At 44.6% G+C, this 24,714-nt stretch overlaps 2 protein-coding genes across 4 annotated transcripts; both read right to left on the bottom strand.

The window, feature by feature from the left end:
- Positions 1 to 11,295: 11,295 nt before the first annotated feature.
- si:dkey-229b18.3 lies at positions 11,296 to 18,356 on the bottom strand. 3 transcript variants are annotated; one of them, XM_037240113.1, is made up of 7 exons: positions 17,233 to 18,356; positions 16,337 to 16,410; positions 15,884 to 16,112; positions 13,231 to 15,152; positions 12,790 to 13,008; positions 12,481 to 12,626; positions 11,296 to 12,399 (listed from the first exon to the last, which is right to left on the bottom strand). In XM_037240113.1, the coding sequence occupies exons 1-6, from the start codon at positions 17,492 to 17,494 to the stop codon at positions 12,522 to 12,524; spliced, it is 2,811 nt and encodes a 936-aa protein (XP_037096008.1). In that variant the 5' UTR covers positions 17,495 to 18,356; the 3' UTR covers positions 11,296 to 12,399; positions 12,481 to 12,521. The 3 variants fall into 3 exon arrangements, with proteins under 3 accessions (XP_037096008.1, XP_037096007.1, XP_037096006.1); XM_037240112.1 differs by having other exon boundaries at positions 12,476 to 12,626; XM_037240111.1 differs by having other exon boundaries at positions 12,486 to 12,626; positions 17,233 to 18,355.
- A 418-nt stretch (positions 18,357 to 18,774) lies between these two features.
- Positions 18,775 to 24,064, bottom strand: chaf1b (chromatin assembly factor 1, subunit B). The gene is made up of 14 exons (XM_037240124.1): positions 23,962 to 24,064; positions 23,584 to 23,731; positions 23,145 to 23,277; positions 22,675 to 22,795; positions 22,400 to 22,503; positions 22,220 to 22,316; positions 22,047 to 22,131; positions 21,791 to 21,884; positions 21,609 to 21,678; positions 21,444 to 21,535; positions 21,199 to 21,358; positions 20,386 to 20,931; positions 19,299 to 19,381; positions 18,775 to 19,170 (listed from the first exon to the last, which is right to left on the bottom strand). Exons 2-14 carry the CDS (start codon positions 23,707 to 23,709, stop codon positions 19,067 to 19,069), a joined length of 1,815 nt encoding a protein of 604 aa, XP_037096019.1. The 5' UTR covers positions 23,710 to 23,731; positions 23,962 to 24,064; the 3' UTR covers positions 18,775 to 19,066.
- Positions 24,065 to 24,714: the final 650 nt, after the last annotated feature.

Below are 24,714 nucleotides of genomic sequence, written 5' to 3' on the forward strand. Positions count from 1 at the left end.
AGTGTACACACTATTAAGATGGCCTCATTGTGTACCTATGAGTGTGTGTGTGTGTGTGTGTGTGTGTGTGTGTGTGTGTGTGTGTGTGTGTGTGTGTGTGTGTGTGTGTGTGTGTATATGTGTGTGCATGTGTGTGTGTCTCAAAGGGCTTTCAAAGTAAAGATGTTTTCACAAACGGCAGGACATTCATGTTGGAGTGTGCCGTTTGAAGCCTGCTGCTTTGCTTGTATGAAACACAAAATTGTGAATGAAATAGATGGATTACATTTTTTTCCCATAAGCATAACTGGAAACTGGAAACACAACACTACATAGTCCAGGTTTGGGTTAAATCGTCGCACCAAAAAATTGGTATGTTATAGACGATGTTTTGAAGTCACATTTTAGCAGCAATGGTCACACAAGTGTAAATTAATTTAATTTCATTTACCAAACTAGCTCATATAATTTTTTTCTCATTTGTCTGTGGCCACACTATTTTTCCCTACAACTTATGCCTTGCATAAAATGAACGAATTTACTATACATGTGTGTATGTTGGTTTGTTTGTTTGTTTGTTTGTTTGTTTGTTTGTTTGCAGCCTTGGGGGGCCCCCGTGCTCAGCGTGATGCTGGCGGAGATTTTGTCGCCAACACGTACCACCTGAGGCCTCTGACAGAGGAAGTCCAGTAGCCAGTTGCAGAGGTAGGTACTGAGGCCCAGCTTGTCGAGTTTGCAGATGAGTCGTTGTGGCACAATGGCGTTGAAGGCAGAACTGAAGTCCACAAACAGCAATCTCACGTACGAGTCCCTTCTCTCCAGGTGGGTGAGGGCCGAGTGGAGGGCAGAGCAGATGGCATCCTCAGAGGACCGTTTGGCTGGGTACGCAAACTGGAAGGGGTCTATGGTGGGGGGTAGAATGGATCTGATGTGCTCCATGACAAGCCGCTCAAAGCACTTCATGATGATGGGCGTCAGTGCCACGGGGCGCTAGTCATTGAAGCAGGACGGGGAGCAGGTTTCTTCGGCACAGGTACGAAACCTTGAAACACGAAGGGACGACGGCCTGCCGCAGGGAAATGTTAAAGATGTCCGTGAAGACACCCGTCAGCTCCCCAGCGCAGTCCTTCAGCGCTCGACCTGGGATGTTGTCAGGGCCCGCCGCCTTACGGGTGTTGATAGCGGCAAGCGCCCTCCTCACGCTATCGGCAGAGAGGCCGCTCGTGTGGAGGGGGAGGGGTCTTCAGCGGGCAAGTGCTGTTCTGAGCGTCGAAGCGAGCAAAGAAGCGGTTAAGATCGTTGAGCAGACGGATGTCGCCCTCACAGCTCTGAGGTGCGGGCTTGTAGTCCGTGATGGTCTGAATGCCCTGCCAAAGGCTCCGTGCGTATGTATGTATTTATTTCATGTGTGGGGCACACTGGATTTTGCCCCGCAAAGCCTAGTAAGAGAAAACATGACATTTTTATTTTAATTACCAAATGAACCAGATTGGCATATCCACATTTTTATTATTATTGGTGAGCACTGGGTAAGGTAGATAAGAGTTTAATGTAGCTTAGCTAGGTGGTTGGTGACCCACCAATCGTTTCCATATGAACCCTCACCATGTATATTGTGATAGCGTATTTAATAGCAAGTTCTTTGCAGATCCTTTTATTTATCACAGAGAGTATTTTGGGGCATGACAAATCTCAGGATTTGTGCTGCATATTTGTGACTTAGGACAATCAGACCACAGCTAACATTGGACATGTTTGTGCATGCTAGTAAAGATCAGCGACACACACAAAGCTCTGCCTCCCTCTCACTCACACACACACAAATAGTTGCGTGTGCATTTATGCATGATAAACCACACTCTTGGTGTAACAGTAGACTGGCAGAATTCCCACCCTGAGTTGCATTCGACATGCAAGATGAGCAAAGCTGTGTTTGGTGGACGCTCCCACCCGAACGACAGGGCACGTCTGAAAAAGCTGCAATCCACATCCCTGTCACACGATCACAATCGCACGGATGGCACTGGATGAAAATTATGCTTTGCGTGCGCGCGTGTGTGTGTGCGAGTAATGCTTCTTTCGGCCCATCTGTTCGCAATCCCTCTTTAAAGCAAGATGCCAACATTGACTGCTCACTTATCATATTACCATCTGCATTATTTAACGCTTCCATAAACAATTTTTTGCTAGATTGTGGTACACGCAGGATGGATATCTTGCCGTTCCTCCGATAAAGCTCCTACTTTTGGCAAATTAACATGGAGCATACTAATGCATGAATTCACAGCAATGAAAAACCTTCTCATTCCTAAAGTCAAGGACAAGTCATAGAAATAATTCTGGAAATGAATTATAATTGCAATGAGGAGAGGGAAAAAAAAGAACAATTGCTAGTCAACGAGTTGTCATCCTCTGATCTTAAACCAATTTACCCATTGGAACTAAATGACTATTTTTCATCTGTTTAAGTGATCAAAATTGTTATTTTGGGGATGACACGTTAAATGCCAAATATTATTTTCTTTTCAATCACACTCAGAGTAATGCCTCATTTTCCACCCACGATAGTTACATTAATTAAGAAATACAGCAAAAACAAATTGTTCAGTAAGGTATCAAAAGGAACCTAATAATGAACCCTAGTCATCAAAAGATCTTTAAAGACAACCCACGGCATTTCATTTTTAAAAATTGCTTCCAGAAGATCAAACAAATCAAAACTCAAGATAGTGTGAAATAATCTTGGGAAATCAATGCGAACCAATCATTTTGACCCCATGCTGTGCATCAAAGGCATAACAGGGATGTGGCATTGGTCATAATGACATAAGTTTGTTTGACACGGTAGCAGTTGTAGAAACACCGGTTGAGTGCATTGAGTTATGTACACCAAGTGAGGTCAGTGAGCAACGCGTCAGCCGGACCAATCGTCAGTCACTAGATTATCTTGCTGTGCACTGTTGCCATGAGTACCAAGGCAAAGGGGCTCCTCACACATTCTCATGCATCAGGATGCTCCCACTCTTTATACGATTGTTTGTTTTGTATTATGATTTATTCCATTTTGTTGGATTTAGGGTACAATTCATATCACTGCAGGAAAAAAGTACGATACATCTAAAAGGTGCTGGTATCTTGATTTACGCTCGCAAGTCAAAGCAAAGAACCGGCCGGGTCACTTGTTTATCAAGGCACTGTTGGATGGATAAATAATTCACACTTGGTCTCACACCTATGAGTTTCGTCAATGAACCTAATGTGTTTTTGCAATGTGTGAGGAATCCACAGTACCTGGGAAAAAAAAAAACTCACACGAAATAAGGTTTGTAGTGTTATTGCCTGGGAATGGCGGATCACGGCGCCCAATCCCTCGCCGCTCTTGTTTAGCGTCGCCTGCAGTCGTGTTGTGGCACTCTCGTCTGCGGCGGCTGATTGTTAGCCACGTGGCGAGGACTAAAACAATGTTTATTGAGCGGTCATTACCCCCCCATCCCTCTGGTGAGCCCACCCACCTGTGCCTCTCCATTCCACTAAAGTGGACTGTTAAAGACTAATCAGAGACGAGGACAATTAAGACGCTTTCCTAATGAGAGCGGGATTTACGGCGAGACGTGAGGCGGGGAGACGGGGACTGATGATGATGATTGGAGTCGGGGCGGAGGGAGGGGGGGGGTGACCACCTTGCTATTTCTGCCTATGAATGCTCGCAGACAGGAAACAATACATGCACATATTCCTCAGCCCATATTCCCCCCTGCTTGTTGCCATGGGAACGGAAGCAGACGGAGTAGGTCCTGTATCCCTCAGGTCTCACACTCACACGCAAACACACACGTACGCTTCTGTGCTGTCAGAGCTGGCTGCTCCTGTGTGGGCCACTGATACACACTGATTAAAGCAAGTTATAATTTGATTTTCTCAGCAGGCGCCGTTTAATAGAGCAGTTTAACTAAAGCTGTGCCTTCCCCCGAGGCTTAGATGGAAGGAGACGAGAGGGAGCGAGCGTAAGAAAGAAAAGGCAAAAGATAGAGAGAGAGAGAGAGAGAGAGAGAGAGAGTGAGGCGCTAATCCCAAACACTGCTTTCTTCTGTTTATTAATACTGTATGTGCATCCCTTCTTTTCCCCCCTGGTTGTAATATTGGTCCATTGTGGTTGTGGCGTTTAATTAAAGTCTCATCTAAAAAAAAAAGTACTTCCTCCCGTCTCTGCCGTGTCGCTCTCTCTCTCCGCTTCCCACCTCTTTCTGCTCCCCTTCTCCCACTATTTCAGACCCATTTAGCGGGATAAGCATCTTGAGACAGACAGTTTTTTTTTCCCCCTCCACCCTCGCCGCCACCCCTTTCTCGCATCTCTTTCAGAGCGAGGGATATGGAGACTGGCATCCCGGTGCCCGCCTCGGAATACCAAGCAGGGGCTCGGGCATGTTAATATGCAGTGTGTGGGGGGACAGAGGCTGAGATCAAAGAGGAGGCACAGACAGACGGACGGACAGATACAGCGAAGGATGGGCTGGGGGTGGGTGGAAAAAAGAGGAGTGAGACCTCCTTGCCTTCGCATCATCATTCCCACGTCATTCCTTTGACCCCCCCCCCCCTCTCTGCCATCCAAGCAAAGGCTTCATTACAAAGCGTGTTCCTACAATTGCATTGATGTTTTTAATCGTGGTCAGAATACATTTCTGCACCCGCCTTGCCTCTGGTTCACTTAAGACGGTCGACGGCCAAACCCCGAAGAGGCATCAATGGTCCGAAATTTTAAGAAAAAGAGGTCGCACGTGTGAAACATGAATCATTATAATGCTGCAAAAATATGCCGCTGCCGTTAGCGTGGGTGAGGGTAAAGGAGGAGGGTGGTGATAAGGAGGAAGAAAGGGTGAGGAAGAATCAGAGGGCACATAATGAAAGATTAACTTCTCTGGCGCAGTGCTGGAATTGCAAAAGCTTTGATTCTTGCCTGAAAACGAAGGAATAAATGGAGTAAAATCCGAGAACAGCGGCTTCTCATCTGGATGTAAACATCGCCTGAATGCAAACACATTGCAGACAGGATTAACATAGACAGCGCTAGCGTAAATGTCAACCGCTAGACAGCTAGACTAGTCGCCAGTCAATCACAGGGCACGTATATGTCAAACGGCCATTCAGACATAATGGGTTTCTTTTTCGTACACAGCGTTTATGCGCTCGGGCGTAAAAACTAGCCTCCTTTAGCATGTTTGGGAATTTGCATTGCATTTCTTTTACAGTACATGCCCTCGGCGCACCTACTAGCACATTATGCTACCGACAGACGGCTCACCTGCGCTGAATATTAAGAGAATGAAAGGAGCCACTTCCATTGGCTGGGAAGCAAGTCGGCTGTGTTCGTTCCCACAACGGCGCAAACGCCCGTTTCTAACAGCATGCGTCTACACACGTTTGTGTTCAAACAACTCCTTCCTTAACGGGCAATGACATTGCCACATCGATGCTAATCGTTAGTGCGTGTCCCTATGGAATTTCCCATTGAATGTTAACATTCCAGTCGCAGAGATAATGTGGTTGTTTTAAATGCACAATGTGTAATTGGCTGTTTGATGTTGAGTTTGACAGTAACCTTCAATTGAGAGTGGAAATAAACAGCTTGAGGCATCCTTTTTGAAGAATATTGACTCATGTTAGCTGCCAAACTGTTGCTTGCTGTGAAGTGAGTTTAGTCACCTACAGCGTTCTCTCACTTTGCAAGTAAAAGAAGAAAAATCTACTGATTAACGGCTCATATCTTTATGTCGGCTAACTTGTATCTCAAGGCACCACTGTGTAATATTGCTGAGACGAGGGATGTCACGCGGTTTGTTGTGAAGCATTTTAGTTGACTTTGATTTTTTTGCGTGGGGTGAATCATTTTCCGAACCCAATTCCGAAAGCTAACAACAAGCTAAGGGGGCTCCACGAGTGCACTCAAGGCTTCTCGCTGAGGAGGAGGGAGAAGAGAGGGCAGATTAAGCCAAACCTGCTTCTCCGATTCCAGGATCATTTGTGGCAAGATGAAGAGCGGTGAGGATGAACCACCTACGCAGCACATACACACTATTTTAAGTGTGAATGGCGCAAGGGCACAATGACACAGCGCATTGACATTTCTTCACATGGACCTGCCTCACCCTCTGCTTGACTTCACATCTCTCTGTTTAGTTCCCTCCACCGTACTTGCTGTTCGGCATCTTCCCAAAGACACATGATGATGTCTTGGAGAAAGAAAAGAAAAAAGTTGCGATAGAATCGCAGTAACGGAAACAAGCCGACACGCGTGGGGGCCAAGTCCTCCCTCATTAGCCCTGATTCCCCCTGAGTGACATCTTTAACAAAAGGATGCAGCCTCTGCCGCCATGGCAACAGCCTCCTCTATCTCTGCACGCTGCATGTGTGCTTGATGAGATCTCACTCTTCCTCTCACTCCATCGCTCCTTTTTTCCCCCCACTCAATAGTTGTTGTTTTTTTTCCCCCCAACTCCTCATTTCTGTTTACTCCTCCATCTCGACTAATTGGATGCCTACGGTGCGGTAACGACCAAAATCAATACATAAGACCCTTCGCTTTTTTAAAATAATGGTTGTTCTCCATAGAAGATAAAAAATACATGATTGAATTTTTCAGCATATTTCTGCACCATTTTATAAACCATTGCTTAATTACAGTGAAAGTAAAAGAAATATATATATATATGCAATAATATGTTGTAGGTGCCCCTACGAGTCTAAGCACGGCATTCTGATTAATATTGCATTTCTGAGATTCAAAAATAAACCCAAAAATATCCATCTCAGGAGGCGGCCATTTTGCCACTTGCTTTCGATTGATCCTAAGTGCTCAGGTAACGACCAATCACAGCTGAGCGATTTTCTGTTTGGTCGTTTGATGTTTGCAAGCAACAGAGATGCTATTTAGCATTCTAAATAAAACAGCAGACTGAAATCTACTCGGTTGTTAATTTTTCAAGTATTTTGTGAGGCTCACAATGTTAATATTTAACAATGTTGTCTTTTATCCCAATTATAGTTGTAGTAATAGAGCCGTGTGCATGTGTGTAATCCATGCTTGCAGGGGACTCTGACATGGAGGCCTCTGGAGTCCAAGGCAGCAGCCAGTGTGTCTGGTGTCACAGCAAATCAACTGTCAGCTGTACACCACCTGCCCACCCACACGCACCCTACACACACAGTCATACAAACTCTAAAGAGAGCGACTATGAATAGAACAGCCATAGTGTTGCCATTTTCTCCCTCCTCTTCTTCTCTGTAGCCCATGCCAGTGTCACCATTGTTATTTTGCAAATGGCCTCCAACATGTCTTCCTCTTTTTTCCTTACCAATTCTTTCTTGCTTCCGACATCTGTCGGTACATACTACACTAGCTAAGGTCACCTTAAGACATCATCTGCAGCCATCATTATTGACAAGAGAGGGAGGGAGGGAGAGATGCTTTGAGTCAGATTTGATCCGGGGGGGGCGCTTGGGGGAGGCCTTGTCTGGGGAAGCGTCTCTGGGGAGGATTTCCAGTGGCTGCGTGCCCATGTGCAACTAGAAGGTGTTATTAGACAGTTATTACACTGTGTAGCTTCCACATAATACTGTGTGTGTGCGTGTGCGTGCGTGCGATATTCTGCTCTGTCTGGTCCCTCTGTTTCTCTGCTGTCTGCGGCCTCCTCTTCCCTATGAATACTAATGCGCTTCAAACCCCAGAGATCAAGACTCCTCCTCCTCCTTCCTCCACGCGCCTCCCTCCCTCCCCTCGCCGGCGCCTTCATCCGTCTCCTCCTCCTCCTTTAAATTCTCTCTCTTACTAGCCCATCTTCTTCTCCACCTCAAATGCCCGCCCAGTTCTTCCTTTCCTGTCCTACTTCCTCTCCCTTTCCTTTACATCCACAGTGGGCGAGAACATCAGCGTCATTTCGAGTGTGCGTGCGCAAATGTAATTGCATGCACATTCAAATGCTTCAAAAAAAAGTCATCTCCCGAAGCTGTACACCAGTGGCTCAAAGTGCACTCTCACCCCCAATACATTGTGACATGCTGGAAATTATTCACGGCCTAATTCGTTTAAAATTGCCTAACCTGTCAGGCTCTTTATGTGTGATATAGAAGAGCAGCAGCACTTCTCTAGACTTTCAAGATTCCATACTAACACCGATTTGGTCTAGGAACGGAAACCTGCGACCATCAATTAAATGGGAGATTGGGAACTTTACCCAAGTTTTGAGGAAAAATACATCTTTAAAGAAGGAGAAGCAATTGATTTTGCATGTGAGAAACTGGAATGTTTGCCCAACAAGTTCCACGCTAACAGATATTATTTTTAATGAACTTTAAGAAATATGGCTCTTGGTTAGTGTTGGGAAATAAGAGTTTAATCCGAAAGGAAATGGAGGGTGTCGGACAAATGGACCGCATCAGCAAAGTGGAGACTGAGGAGTCGAATACTGCAGTGTGTACAGCTAAGGCACAACAACTGGGTAAACCCATTTTTGCTATTTCAGCTTTTATTCAAGAGGAGACTAAGGGGCGATGGAGAAACTGTGGAGTCTAAGGAGTTTAATATTGATAATTTTTACTAAGTGGGAAGGAGCTGATATACCTAAAACATCTGAACTGTGAAGCAGATGTGCTAACCACTAGTCCATCATGCTCTTTGTGCCAGTAACAATATTAGTTCCGCTGTATTGCGTTCTGTGAGGAAACGATTACAGCTGGAGTGTGTTAAGGTTGCAGGAGATACTCAATTTGGGTGTCAGCAATCTAAATATGCAGACATGTTTTTCCATGCTTGTGTCCATGGCGGCATTTGGGAATAATGAAGCAGGCGCGGAGGAGGAATTCCGCAAGATCTGCCGACTGCATTCCTCCTAACGTAGAGGAGGGATGTTCTTATAGCTACAACGCTACAGGTTGCCTCACACACACAACACACACTCGAAACAATAACAACCCCTGCCAGGAACAAAACACACAGCCAGACACAACACCCACACATAATAATAATAATAACAACAACGAGAGCACACACAAAAACACACAGTAACACACGATCCAGATACAAGCAAACAATTCACACTGCGGGACCACTTCGGGTTTCATCATCTTTCCTTTTTTTTTCCCCCCCTTCCTCGGTTGCTTTCTTTCTCTTGAGAGCTGGGGAAGGGAAAAGGGGGAGTAGAGAAGAGGGGAAAGGGGAGGAGGGGTGTCTCATTCCCCATCTTTTGTTGCTTCTCGAGAGGGAGAGAGTGAGGACATATCCACACTCTTCTCCAGCCCCCATTCACACACACACACGCACACACACACACACACACACACACACACACACGCACATGCACACAAAAGCGGCACTAAAAGCTCATTTGTGCCACACACACACTCCTCAACGCTGCTCTTGTGGAACCCCCCTCCCCGAGCCGCACTTGGTACGATCTGAGCATTCCTGCCAAGTAGCTTTCACACACAGAGGCAAAAAGCTTGTCTCAGGCAATTGCTGACAAGCTACAAACAAGGCGAGCCGCTTCTCCTCCCCGCTCACCCTTAGCGACCCGTATGTTTGCAGCTACCCATCCTCGCTTTTTTTTTTTTAACCCTTTACCACCCCAATGCCGCTTCCACCTCCTCCCCCATGCTCTTCCTCCTCCTTCCCACTGAAAATGAGGGGGCCCCAGCAGCATAAATTGTCAGCTGTTCTTGGGCGTACTCTCTGTAAGCCCACATACGCAGGCGCTAGTGCTGCGAGGGTAACCCGAGTAAGCAAGACCCTGCTGGTTTCCGAGATTTGAAAAGGTAGACGGAGGCCCCCCGAATAATGCGGCAGTGTGAAGGCACTACTTACAGTTGGGCCTAATGGCGCCATTGGCTGGCATTGTGTTGTTCACGCAAATATCTACAAACCAAATATTAATCACAATACAATGTTTAGACTATAGTGGGGTCGCATACAACATATCATGAAGACAATTTTTGAGTTGACTTCTTTAAACAGTTTTGGTATAGTGATTTCATGCTTCATTTGAATGGACATTTTTGCTGCCTCTGGTGGGCGAAACTTCGCCAGCACGGAGCAATGTAATATATTCATAATGCAAAAACAAAAATCTCAAGGTCAGTAAGATGCAGTAATATTCGTCTTTTTACAGAGAATAAGGAATAAATTCCATTGAGTATTTGTATATTGTCTGTCTACACGAGTTGCTGCACCATTTGTGTAATCTGGGTCACTTGAAATCCAAGTACCAGAGTACAGTGGAATTGTATAATTTAATTACAGTAGAAAGTGCACCCCCAACTTTTTTTTTTTTTAAACAACTCTCTCAGTGATGACGAATGACCAAGTTGACGCTCATTCACAATCAACATTTTTAACTGTTGTAGACGTTTAAACATTATAAGACAACCATTGTGTTATAAAACAAAAAGCCACTGGCTCTTTCGGCTAAAACATGACAAAGCGTCATGAAGACATTTGCAGAGCGGTACTGTCATCTAGTGGATTTGCACAGACATGGCTGTATTTACATTGTAAAACTATTTATGTGAAGTGGTGGAGAGCCAACCACTTAGTGAAAAAAAATTACCAATATAAGATAATGTAGAGTGAATTATTTCCTTCCAGGGCCATCATAAAATTGAAACAGTGTATTTAAGCAAACATATTATAATTAACCACCATCCATCCCAATAAAAAGAATTGAACTAGTTTAATAGAACAAAATAAAACTACTTACTCCTTGATGACAGATGTGAAGTGAGGAATACCGAAGAAGTTGACCCCTTGCATTCACTTCTGTTCTTAGCTGTCACACATACAAATGGAAAAACAGATTACCCAATCAGTAATAAAATGGAAAACTTCTAAGTAAAACTACTCACCTTTTAAGCAGCATATAAGTGCACTCTCAAAGAATTTCAATTCGGTGCCATGGCAAACAACGCTACCACGTGTATACTTTAGGTACTGCAATGGTCGAGAATGTATCACATTTGAGCACAGACAAACAATTTGGAGTCAAAAATATATTGCGGAAGTGGTTTCTGAATGTGTCATATTTGAGATATTCTGGTTCTTGCATCGATTGTTTTATGTCCGTATTTCCTCCCACATCCCAAACAACTCGCATATAACGTTGATTGAAGACTAACTATTCCATATGCACGTGGTTGTTTATCTATATGTGATGTGTGCTGGGCCAGCGACCAGTCCACGGTGTACTTCGGATGTTGCCCAAAGTCAGCTGGAATAGGATCCAAATACCCTGAAACGGCATGAATCGCTTTACAAAAGCAGAATCTTTGAGACAATGTTATATACTCAGATTTATTGATCAGATTAGAACATCCCCAGAGCAAACACATAACCTTCCCAACCACAAGAAGCACAGGAATGGATTTAAAATCATCTCATTTTCAATAAAAGTCGCAATCACTTACTTCCCGACAATATGTTAAAAGGTCCCAGCATTAATTATAAATACTCTTGTATTTCTGTTAAATATTCTATCATTTGTCATGCTGGCTCAACACATGAGGTTGAGACTATAGCAAAAAGAAAATAAAGGTAATTAAAGCAAGTATAATAATATAAAAGTCAAAAATGTATTCAGTCTTTTAACAGACAGTAATATTTTCAAAAATCAATTTGTGAACCATAAACTCTATGTGCACACATTGCATTTATTCAGTAGGAGGGAAACGGGCTTAGGTAAAGGTGGAGGATAGGATGGCTCAAGTTGCCATTGTGAAGCAGTCACGTTGCGAAAATCCATACGAACGTACTGCAGATGCACATGCGGTGTTGTCGGAACGGTCGCGTACGCTCCTTGTACGGATTAGTAGGACGCGACACAGGCAGATCAGAATGGAGGGTGGCGCCGGCGAGTGAAGTTATTACAGAGTTGAGCACACCAAAACGGACACTGAAACACCCAAAGGACCGCCTGAACCCCCACCCCACCCAATAAAACACTTCAAGTATTCCCACCCATGGCTTCAAGTCTTCCCCACCTTCAAATTCACCATCAGCTCTTAGAATGACAACATAAGTGCACTCACTCCAAATATCAACTGTACACGTAGGATTGATGACACTATATAACGGGAACCAATTAAAACAATCACGTTTTTCATTTTTATACACAAGCATGTTGATGATGACGTGGGATCGATGTTACGCGGCGGCGGCGTCATCTTCCCCCGCCCCCTGAGTATAATATTCAAGTTTGGATCTTTTTTTTTGGAGGGGAAACGGACAAACGGCGACCTTGGTTTGGCTTTCAAACACCACAAGACTTAGATAAGAATCAAAAGAACAGTCACTTGTCTTTACAGACCCCGTTGTGCTTGTGGGTGACGGCTCCATTATGTACACGCTTCCGACTGCTCGTGTCACTTCCTTGTCAGACTCTAGGTGGAAAAAAAGACATTATCAGTTGGAGATGACCTCAGTGTGCATCTCAGTCTTGAAAAGGGAGCCACCCACCTCACCTTACCTTGGTTCAGCAGACGCTTTGGCCAACAAAGTGGCCTCAGGAGCCAGCAACAATGCAGCTCCTGCATTTGTACAACTTGGGGTCATGGGTGCGGATGTGATTCCGTACATTCCTCAGTCGGAAGAAGGTCTTGCTGCAAAGCTTCGGAGCAAAAGGTGGTCAGACAACATAATCAAATGCAAAAAATATATACTGTCTAGACTATAACTGCAACTTCAGCCTGTCGAACAGTATATCATCTCTAATGTCTGTAGTCTTCTAATAAAAGCAAACACCGTCGAGGATGGAGAGAGTCAGTACTTACCAGACACGGCCAGTGCTTGCCCTCGATGTGCCGCAGGCGATGCAAGATCAGAGCATCGCAGTCCTGGTGGGAGGTGGAGCATTGCACGCAAGAATGGGCCGCCTTGGGGGCTTTCGGGGCCTGGCTGCGCGGGCCCCGCAGCTGCTTTAGCCTTGCCCGGTGAACAGAGTCCAAGACGACACAGCCCCTGCTGCTCAAGGGGATCTCGGTAGGCTCTTGCTGATGGGTTCCAAAAAGAAAACAGGGAAAGAAGCTTGAATGCAATATTCACTATGTACAGTAGCGTACACAAAAATAAGAGACAACTACATCGAGCCATTACTCCAATCATGCGTTAACACTTGAGAGGCTGTGAGAGGGATGCAGTTCTTTTAAGGCTTTTCGAATGGTTCAATAAGCAAGACCTGTCATTATGAACTATTGGCCACCCCCTTCACCTACCTTTGGTATGACAGGTGTAGCCTTTGTCCTTTTGGATCTGGCCGAAGGAGTCTTAGGTCGAGAGTTAGCCCTAGGTCTTTGAACCCTGTTCTGGCTCACACTCGTCTCCTCCCTCTCCCTCTTCACCACTGCCAAGGTGGGTGGTGGTCCTCTGGCTCTCAGTGCCCTGTGGTTGGACTGACCCGTTCCAAATTTTTCGTTGACTTGTGACACGGAGCGTGTCCAACAGATATCCACGCTCTCTTCCTCTTTCTTGATTCCCACCATGGGCGCCCCGGCCGGCCGACAGAAGCTGAACAAAAAGCCAGAGTCCAGCAGTTTGATGGGAGGCTTGCTCTGGCGCTTACCCAGGTCTGGGGAGGGCGGATCCAAGAAAGGTCCGCCGACTGGCACGGGATCTGCCGGTTCCTCTTTGATCACTTTGTATAAAGGGTGGTTGTAGATGGCTGGGGGAGGAGAGTTCTCTGAAAACTGGAACCCGCCAGGTGGATCGACCTTTATTTGACTCCCTGTGTCGTCCATCTCCTCCCTCAACACTTTCCTGGGCCGACCCCGGGGCTTCCTCTCCCCTCTTGCGCTGCCCCGCCTGGGCTTGGCTTTTGTCCCCGGACGGCTGGTGTTGTAGCGCAGTGTCTTGACCGCCTCGACGGTGATGTTGCTCCTGGCCTGTGTTCTCTGAGAGGGTTGATTGACTGACGCGAGAGAGAGACCTGAGACCGAGTATTCGGCTGGTTCTGATTTGATCCTGACTTTGTTCGCCGCTGGAGTTTTGCTGGCCGCACGGCGCAGGGACTGCTGGACTGGAGGATGGACACTAGCACGGTTCCTCACAGATCGTCTGAGCTCTCTACCACTGAAGCCAGGCTGGCAGTTCGCTCGGAACATATCAGGTAAGACTCCTTTACTTCGCATGCTTCTGTCGCTAGGAGGGACTTGTTTGTTAGGATTACGTCTTTTTGAAATTGCTTCAGTGACAGGTGGGACGCCAGATTTGGTCTTCCCACCCTTGTTGAGTAGGAGATTGTTCACAGGGTCGCAGAGGGGAAGAGAAAGCGTCACAGGCCTGTATGGTAGCACTGGCGGAGCGGGGCGGGGATTCCGTCGCTTGGTCAGAGAGTAGTTGTTGGCTTTAAGCTTCCTGAGTCGTTTCTTCTGCCGCCAACCAATCAGATCTTCCGGCCGAGGGAGAAGGACTGTCCTCTGGAGGCCGAGAACCATCATCAGTTTGTACTTCTCCTGGGCTCTTGCATAGTCCTCCTCGTCCACTCCCAACTCTTCCACTTCCTGCTTCACCCTGACGGGGCTGCAAACCGGACTGGACCTGGGGGCTCCCGACTTCCGGTTTTGTCGAGGGCTTTCAGGCATAGGCAGTGTTCTCTGAACCTCCTGAGCAGCACCGGGACTTGATCGGAGAAGACGAGTGTTGGATGGAGATATGGCTGAGTAATTTTTGGATTGTGGGGTGCCAACATTTCTGGATACGACAATTTTCTTAGAGGAAGGAGATTTGAAGTCCATGAGCTTCATCCGGTGTGAAGGACTCATGGGGAGCCCGTTATGAACTTTGGCATTTGGTGTCCTGCACACATTGCAACTTGGACCTACCTCCAAAGACTCATCAGATGGCTCCAGTTTTAAGTGGAAGCTGCCATTGTTATCCTCTAATTCTCTTTTCCTTTTGGTTTCTATCTGTTGGTGATGGCGCTGACTGCAAACGTCGCCATAGCCCAATTTTAAGTCCCGGCTAGGATGAACAATGTTGCGGTGGTTCTCTTTCATTAGAGCAGAGCAGGCCTCCACAGCAGGCCACATGCCGAGGTGGCGGGCCATGGTGATGACTTCGGGAAGGTCCTCCCGGCGCACACACAACGTGGAGGAGTAGGAGAAGTCCAGGAGAGACAAAAGACTGTCCTCGCTGAAGCCTGTGAGCAGGAGACAGACCTGTTAGTTAGGTACGAGCAGTCAGCGCTGATTGGTGAGCACTTAGCGGAAACAGGGAGCTAATAACAGCAAAAACATTGAAAAGTGCTCTAAGCCACTTGCTCCTTTATGACCTCACCTCATGCTAACATTCAAGAGATGGCGCCCCAAGGTATAAGATGAAAGTGAGCCTTTTCTTCCAAAATAAATGGACGCAATATTTTGAACAGCTAAAAGAATGGTCCATTTGGGCTGAATTGAGTTTGAACGGTTTGCAAAGGGTGGGTAAATCAAATAGACTGTGAACTATGCTTATTCCAAAGTATGACATTTTTGACAGCTTTGATGACATCGCGAGCTCTGTGAAAATGTCATTTTACTTTGTAAGATTGTTACACGCTGAGGAAGATTAACGATGCTTTATCAATTTATCATAGGAAGCGACGATAACATATATGTGATGCAGAAATCTTAATTTGGGGAGGATTGAGTAAAATGTCTCATTTTTGTGCTCATTTTTGGTCCTGGGTCAGAGCTAATCTTTTTTTATTTCGGGTATTTTAGATGCTTTTGCACGCAATTCTATTTTGTAGGCTCACTTTTACACATAACACTGGTCTGCAACCCCAAAAAAAAATCTCAATGTGTTTTTCAGAATGAAGACAAATGGGATGTTTTTATGAAATACTTAACTGTAAATCAAACAACACAACATATGCTGATGTTGACCTACCAGTGAGATCTATGTCTGCCTTCATAGTGGAATCCATCTCGGTAAAGATTTCCTGGAAGTGGTCGCTGACGGCTGCCAGCACGGCTCTGTGCGCGGCGTAGGACTGCCCGTTAGTACGCAGAGTGATGTCACAGAACATCCCCGCCTCCCTCTGACTCCTCAGCTTGTTGAGCATGTCAGAGCTGTGCGACGCCATCGTCTTCGTGACGCATCCTCGGCTGCCGAGCTCCTACAGGATAGGCGGATTTTAAGAGGATAAAAAAAAAAAACCAGGGTTAGACTGTAGAAATGAGGTGGAAAAGGTGATGTCAGGGACATCCAAGTTGGACAGAAAATGAGAGCACGCAAGTATGAACCCAAACTGTGTCAGAAAAAAAGAAAGGGAACACTTATGACATAAGAAACAAACATTTTGCATTCCCCACCCCCCTCAAAACTGCAATCCTTACTCACCTCTCTCTTTTTGTGTTGCTGGCTCTGACACTCAGAACAGTCCAGAACAAAGTCTCTGATGTGGAAGTACATCTCTGTAACAACAATAATGGACAAGATTTTTTTTTCTTCTTCTTGAGGTTGGTCCACAGCTTCTAACACGTCTCATTTAAAGGGTAAAAAAAAATTACACATCCCCCCGAGAATTATCATATGCAGTTTTGCAATCTACAATTGCTATAAACAGAAACAGTGACTATGATCTCATCAGCAAACGGAGACAAGAATAGTGGATGACACTTCAATGGGCTCTTTTAGAAAATACTTTTTTCCCTGCTTTTCCAGTTTCAAATATGTGATAAGATGCCAATTGGGTCACTTTATTTAGCTACAAAGAGAAAATATTCATACCGCGCAGTTTTACTCTCATAGCAAACTACAGAGGCCATTATCCACCAAGGTGACCCATGGGTGAGTCCAAACAGGGAGCAGTTCTGGGTTCGAATCTCAGCATACACCTTAGTCATCCATCTATCAAAGTTGACCATTTGGTTATAAAGTTTGCCGGACTGTTCTGAGGTTTGAGGTTCGACCCTTGGCTCCGACCTTCTTGTGAGGGTTTTCGCCAGTGCTTCAGATGCCCATAAGTGTTCATGTGAGTGCGAATGGTTGTAGTCCCCTTGCTATTGACTGGCAACTGGTCCTGGGAGAATCCTACTGGTACTATTGAAAATGGATGGATGGATCTGGTCTGTGTCAAAACAAGTGTACCTTTCTCCATCTACAATTTGTGTGATTCCTACGCTCATTCTGTACTTCTTCCTTTATAAAATGACTTATTAAGCTTTGTGAAACGTCAAGAAAGGCTGTGATTTTTTAAAAAAAATATGCAAAGGTTGTTAAGATGACGTTCTTACCCTCCCACCAGTAGTTCTCGGCCACGCATTTGTATGTCTCCTCCAGGGAGAGGTGATGCTTGCCGGATGGTCGCCGGTGAAAGGTAGCAACCGTCTCCAGTCTCCGGTCCTCATCCAAAACCTCCCGGTAGTTTAGGAAACCCTTCTCCAGCTTCTTTCGGTAGAGCAGTCCGTCGATCCACTCGAAGTTCGACGACCGGCTCCTTTCGCCGGCAAGACTCGACCACGGCTTGAGGGGGCAAGTCGACCCCTTAACGGCCATCGTGACTTGTTATATACCCTGATAGCTCGGATGGAACTTTGCCCCTGTTTTGAGGAGAAAAGTCCCTCAAGTCCAACTTAACACACTTTGACACCCTGATGCCACATCAGTTGTCTATTGGTAAATAGTATTAGAATATCTCTCTTACATAAATATTAGTGGCGAAAGTGCCAAACGACAAAATTTTAGTAGATGCTCCTGATTTGGAACCTCGATGTCATCACGGGCATCCTTCGTCCTCGTCCAAACATCAAATATTTATATGGCTATAGTTCATATTAAACGTTATGGTCACATTGTCATTGTTGTTGTGACGTTCAAACGGCGACACACTTGTTTTGGGGGACTGTTCGCTCGAGTGGAGACAACAATTGCAGCCCAGGAGGGGGAATCGCGCCAATAACGCCAAGTGATGTAAAGTCAGCCGCCTCGCTAGACCCCCGGCCGTTAGCAAGCTTTCCCTACGGGCAGCGTTCCGCGTTGCATCTACCTCAGGTGATCGGGAGTGGCCCTCGGGACGGAATCACAGCGGACGGCGTTAACTTGAGATTTGTTTCGACCAACTCGAGTCGGAAGCAACATGATGACGCAGCTATCAGCTCACCATCGCTACCTCCAACGACCTAAAAAAAAAGCGAGGTTGCCCTGCGCTATCGGCGCTCTCTAATGTTACAAATAGTCACCTGGCCTCGCCGAAAAGCGTGCCAACAAGACCGTGTAACACAGATGCGAGTTCATACCGCTCCGGTTGCGGCAAAATCCAATCCGGTGGTCATAGAATCCAAAATTTAAACTCGCAACCTTCTGTTTGTTGCTAATCACCCTAAAGGAGCCAACTCCTCCCCGCCTTCACACAGTGCACATAACCGTTAAAGAGCCCGAATGAGCTCGATTATGATTGGCTGATCGACATGTCAATCCTTTTATTTCCGTCCCCCCTGTGAATCAAGTTCGGTTGACCGATATCAACATCATTTGGGTGACTCAAAAAAAGCTTAGTTTAACGTTTAACAAATGTTTTTACAGTGTATATTTCACTGCTTTTAGTTTAGGGTTGAAGAATTCTCAAAGGTAAATGGGTGGATAAACGGAACATTCTTAAGCAAAAAAAAAAAAAAAAATCTAATTTGGTTTGGCTTTGTTCTGTTCTGAATGAAGAAATGTATTTCAATAAACATTAAACCTCTGACTATAAAAAATCTTTTACATTACAATTTTAGAGCTCAAACCCCATTCGCCAAAGCTAATCAGCAAGATAAGACTGAGGAAATATAGCATTATCAAAGTTAACAGCACTAAATCAAGTGCTATTTTATTACTGCAAGTTTTTTACTGACACCATTCAGAATTTAAAGATCCAAATGTTTTGCGCTAATTGATTACATCACACAGCAACTAATTATCATACAATACTTCTTAAAGTCATTCATGCAAAGTATTTACGATAACATTTGAATACATCATGCATGAAGGCGTTATTACCCTCTCAATCACAATGCTGCTGTGGTATAACACACAAGAGGATTATTTGATCACGAAGGTAGAGACAGTCGTGCTTAGATCATGGCAGCACTAAGGCTGAATGACGCTGCTTGGCGCAGTGATGTTGTCGTCCGTCTTGGGTCGCTTGGACTCCGGAGGCTGGCAAAGGGGATCGGTGGGAGGAGAAGGGCGTCCTGAAGAAGGTAAATGAAAAAAGAAAGACGAGAATGACACGGGACTATTCTAATTAATTATTTAAAAGAAGCTTCCAAAAGCAGAAGCAAAAAAGGGAAGAGGTGGCCATACTGTAACGCACACTGACCATGTTTAGCTTTCTCAGTTGACGCAGGAGAACTGAAGACCAAACTGGACGAATGCAACCCGACAGGAGTCAAAGAAACTCGCCTGGAAACAAAGAGAAATAAATCAGTTGCAGAAAGTCCATTAATCATCTATTCATCGTGTTGTTCACTTATTTACTGTCCAGCCATAAAACTATCAACAGTCAGCTGAGATAGAGCCATTCCAAGCCAGACATTTAAATACAAAAGCTCGCACAGACCCTCCATTGTCTGTCAGGATCCAGAGTGATTATTTGATAATCAACAGGGGGTCCAACGAACACCCTAAAACCAGACAAGGCTTTTGTTCTGAGCTGAGCACAACCAAAACAAAGCAATTGATGTCAAGGCTTCCTATTTTGACAACACTGACTACCATTTCAGACATTTTACAATCATTTCCACGCGTATTTACGATGTAGAGAAAGTGAGAATTTTATGCTTCAATGCCGAGTAAAATAAACCACGAGTGACAATGTTTACTCTGCGCCAGATTATTCGTCCTTCCCATTCAAAATCCAGAGACTTGTCGAATTGTACCAAACTTTGAATATTTATTGTAACTTGCAAAATTTGGCGTAATCTGATTAATTTTTCCCCTCAATATCGAGGGGGGAGCATGTAATCTGTGTAGATTTTTTCTTTTGTACACTTGTTGATGCATTACATCATACTATGTTGTTGTTAATATTTTGATTCCCTCATTTTGCCACAATGACAAAATCTCATAGTGTGATGCTCTACACCCAAACCTCCACAGTTGAAGTAATAATCCATGTATTGTAGACCTTAATATATTAATATATATAATATATATATTTTTAAAATTGACATGGTGTGCCATATTTTTGTTTGTTCACTTCTGTTAACAGTTCAGCCTTGGCAGATGTCTGCCCTATCATTATGATGAGGCAGATGTACTAAATCCCATTAGATTGTGCTGGACTACCTCATGTAGCAAATATAGCTTTCTGCAATACTGTATTTCTTCATCTTTTCATGGCTGTAAATGATTGAGGGCAACTTAATAGAATAAGATGGCAGACTCAGTTTCCCACTTATATTTACCTTGGAGTGGGTCCTTTAGACGCTATGGTACCTTTGGGAGTGGTGGGCAAATTGGTGCTGTTGAAGACTTTGGGTGTTGTGGGAGCGAGCGGGGTGAGGCGGGGGCCCTTCCGGGAGCTGGGTGTGAGTGTGTTGACGCGGGGTTGGGGAGTTGGGGGTGCACTCGTGGTTGCGGACGTTGGAGGAGTAGAGGGAGGTGTGTTTTTTAGAATGGAGGGCTTCCCCCAGGCCTCCAGTGTATTGAGGGTGATCTTTCGAGGCTGAGGCTTGGACTTTGTCTTCGACTCATCTGGGGTTGTGCCGCCGTCTCCTCCCGGGGTGACGTGGGATGTGGGAGTGGAAGCCGAGCTTGGCGGCTGGGGCACGGGGGATGAGGTTCGAGCTGCTGGTGTCTTTTTGCTCTTTTTCTCAGCAGCACTGGTAGGTGTGAAAACTTCCAGAGTGGGGGGCTCCTTCAGTGGAGTTCCCAGCTCCCCTGGAGAGAAGGACAGGAAGGAGCAGTAGCCATCTGTGGAAGACACTGCCAGGAAGGAACCATCTCGAGACCTGAGACATAATGGAAGCAACTCATAGAGTCACAGACTGAATACACATTGCCCTTTTCAGCGATCATTACATAATATTTTCTACTAAAATGTGATTTCCATACAAAACAAAAGTAATCATGATGAGTATTTCCCATAATCGCCCAGACCCTAATGAAGAGACTCAATAATTCGGCCCTAGCAGTGTCTTAACAGCTCACTTTACACCAAAATAGAAAAGAAACGAAGACAGATGTTCGGATTATTATGGAGAAGATAGTTCCATTACCATGTAAGGTCACTGAGTGTGTGGTAATGAATGTTGGACACCAGGCCAAACGGGAGTGCCTGTTGCGTGTCGTACAGAAAAATGGAGTCCTCGGATGCCACGGCAAACACCATACGGTAAGGGAGATTGAACAGATTAGGAAGGGGCTCGGTTGAACCGTCTGTGATGGGAAGACAGAGAAACATTTAGAAGACAAAATGGGAGATAGAAGAGAAATCAAAATTTAAAGTGACAGGTGTTCTTACCTTCTGCCTTCTTGGTTCTCAGCTCAAAGTAGACTGGACAACAGCGCACAGCCAGTGTGGCTTTCGTTGGACATGGCAAGTGAGCAACTGGTCTAAACAACAATGAATTCATGTACATTAGATATCAAACAGATGCTTGTAACTATCTCAATTAGTGCATTTTACCTCTTGAGGCTCTTCCTGGAAAAAATGTAGGTAGTATTTGTGATGGTTTCCCCGACCTCCACACATCCGGCTGAGGAGGGCAGGACAGTGAGAATATTTCTGTTAACACCTCAAATCAAATCTCTCAAAATAACAATAATAACTATTACAATAACAATTGTGACAATTTTCCATAGAACTACCTGGAGCGAGTAAGAAGGTGCCATCTGGTGTGAAGCAAAGACGCCGGAAAAAAGACCTCATACTGTCGTCATGGAAAATACGGTGCTGCTTGGCCTGCAACAATATGAACAAAACAATGTTACACGTGATGGGCAAATGTATCTGATAAAGTCGCACTTTGGACAAATTACGGTGTATCAAACAAATGAAATTATACAAACACATTTCAGTAGGTAACTAACACATCAGGTGACAAAAACATGTGTGTGTACTAACCTCTCCATCTGCAGGTGAGGCCGAGCTCATTTTGCTTACACAGAAGGCTTTCTTCTTTGTGTGAGTGCTGTACACACGCATGACTCTGAAAAGGAGGAATATCAAAACATTTTAAAGGCTGTCAATTCATTGGACCAAACGCTTTTGAAGTGTTTGTGGGTAATGATGGCTACCTGTCACAACTGAGAGTGGCAACATACTGCCCCAATGGATCCCAAGTGACACCCTGCACATAGCTCTTATGGTCATTCAGAATACATAGTTTTTGTCCTGAAAGACAAAAATTGACAAATGACAATTTTGACACAAATTAATTTCGATACAAAATTGATTTGGATGTTTTCGCAGCAAACCTTTGTTGATGTCCCACATGATCGCCGTGTTGTCTACCGACCCAGACACCATGCAGTTTCCGTCGCGAGTCCAGCAGATGTCATACACATCCTCAATGTGTCCCCTAAAAACACCGTGCACAAAGCTAAGCTAGAAAAATCAACATACAGTGACATTGTGCTCTTTCCTGATTATTTTTGGTTTGCCACATTTTGGGTGGCTGTAGGGTTGAAATGCATACAAAGCAGCACTTTCAGCCTTGCTGGGAATGAATGCCATTATTGTTGTTATGTACCTCAGTGTCCTGACAACAGACCAGCTCTCTTTGTTTAACTGAGAGTCTTCTTCCTCTTGGAACACTGGTGCCTGTTCCGGCTCCTTGTTGTCATTGAGCTTCCACAACAGAACGGCTGCGTCTGAACCAAGCCACAAACAGATTGAGGTTATTTGCTAATACAATAGAACTTCCGATTGTGAGCAATGTTGATTTCATTTTTCACAATAATATCTTCCTTGACGACAACGAAAACTAAAAAAAAAAAACAGATGCATGATGACAAAAACAATGACAATTTCATCAACATACAAAATCTATTACAACGATTGATAGCTGATCTATTCAGATAGGTAGTTATTTTATGCTTGTGTTAACATAATTCAAGACTTGAGCCAGAGAAACAATCACTCCTTTAAAATTAAAAAGACACTTCTTGCTCTGGATGTTTGTTACATCGGTGGACATGCAAATTCATGCAATAGACATACCATCTCCTCCTGAGGCCAGAAGCTCTCCACTGGGGCTAAAGCGGACCACATTGACAGCCTTTGTGTGTCTGGCTAGATTAGACAGAAATTCCACCACCGCTTTTCCATCTGGGCCCATGTCGACTCTCCATAACTGCAAAAGTAAATAACAATAAGTATGGTGTTGCGGTGTTCCAGTCTTTGGGACACAAGACAAATATGTACTGTGACGATGGATATCTCCGTCATATTGAATATTTTAACATTTTGCACGATAGAAATACTAGCCAAAATTAAAGCTGACACATTCTAAACATTATGTGGGACTCCCCTCCTATACTTCACATCCAAACTAGTTGAAAAGGGCACCTTGTTTAGTATCTTAGCAAAATAAGAAAATATAAGATGAGGACTATAAGGCCCAGTCTTTGTAGAAAAGGTTAACCTGTCCAGCACTCACCCTGACTGTGGTGTCGACGCCAGCCGTGGCCAAACGATGAGAGCGTCCATCGGAGCTGTGCTGGAAGTCCAGACTGTAGACCGGCTCTTTGTTGTGCCAGGCGATCTCACAAGTAACAACCTTCATCTTGTTTCAATGCAGCACCGACCTTCGAGGGAAGCCATTTTAGAGACATTTCTTTCATTACTGTTTTATAAAGACAACCAATGGCTAATAAAAGCCGGCGGCGACTTAAGCAAGAAAAAGATCTTACATTCGACCATTTAAATTAAACTAAGACCTGGATGAATGAGCACTTTATGACAATTCGCATACACGTACTGAAATGAATAAAAACAACGTTTTAATGGGGTTTCTCGGTAGAGTTGGGTATTTTACCTTTGCTGTCGTCCCGCTGAAGAATCTGAACAACTTCCCGCGTTTAGGCCGGTTCAAAACTTCCGGTCCAGTGCTCATCGGTGATTGGACAGAAATGCGGAAAAGGCGGGGTTGGGGGAGCTGAACCAACCCACTCACGATGCGAGTTACACCCACGGACTTAACAGTTCCTGTTTCTTTATTTTTATTTTTATTATGGTTCATAATTAATTGTACTTCGATATATTTCTGCATATTTCAGATATCATCATCAATTTACCAGTGGCGGTAACACGGATAATATAGAATGACTCACAAAACACTGCAGAACCGTGGTTTAATGTCATTAAATATGCCACTTTACATATGGCAGTCCTGGAAACAAAAATGTATGACATGGTTTCTGGTCATAAATAAAAAATGTTTTAAATAATAGTATCAAACATGTCACCGGGAAAATATAGCAACATTTCTCAAAACAAAGAACTCTAACAGAAGCAGCTACTTATTCATGAGCCCAAAATTTGTCAGCGTAAAAGTGAGACAGAGTTTCTTCTCTTAAGTCAATTAACTGACTGTTAAGAATACCATGGATGATTGTTAACTGATCATGTTTTAGTGTGAAATGGGAGATCCCTGGATGACAAGGTCATCATTAGTTTCTTCATTGTTAGTTGTGGGAATTGGTCTACTCAGTAGTAGTCCCCTACACAAATGACAAAAACATATTTCTTGTATAAACTGCAGCAAAGAGAACAAAAACAATCAATCAAA

The sequence above is a fragment of the Syngnathus acus genome, chromosome 21, assembly GCF_901709675.1.
Source record: "Syngnathus acus chromosome 21, fSynAcu1.2, whole genome shotgun sequence".
Taxonomy (NCBI): domain Eukaryota; kingdom Metazoa; phylum Chordata; class Actinopteri; order Syngnathiformes; family Syngnathidae; genus Syngnathus; species Syngnathus acus.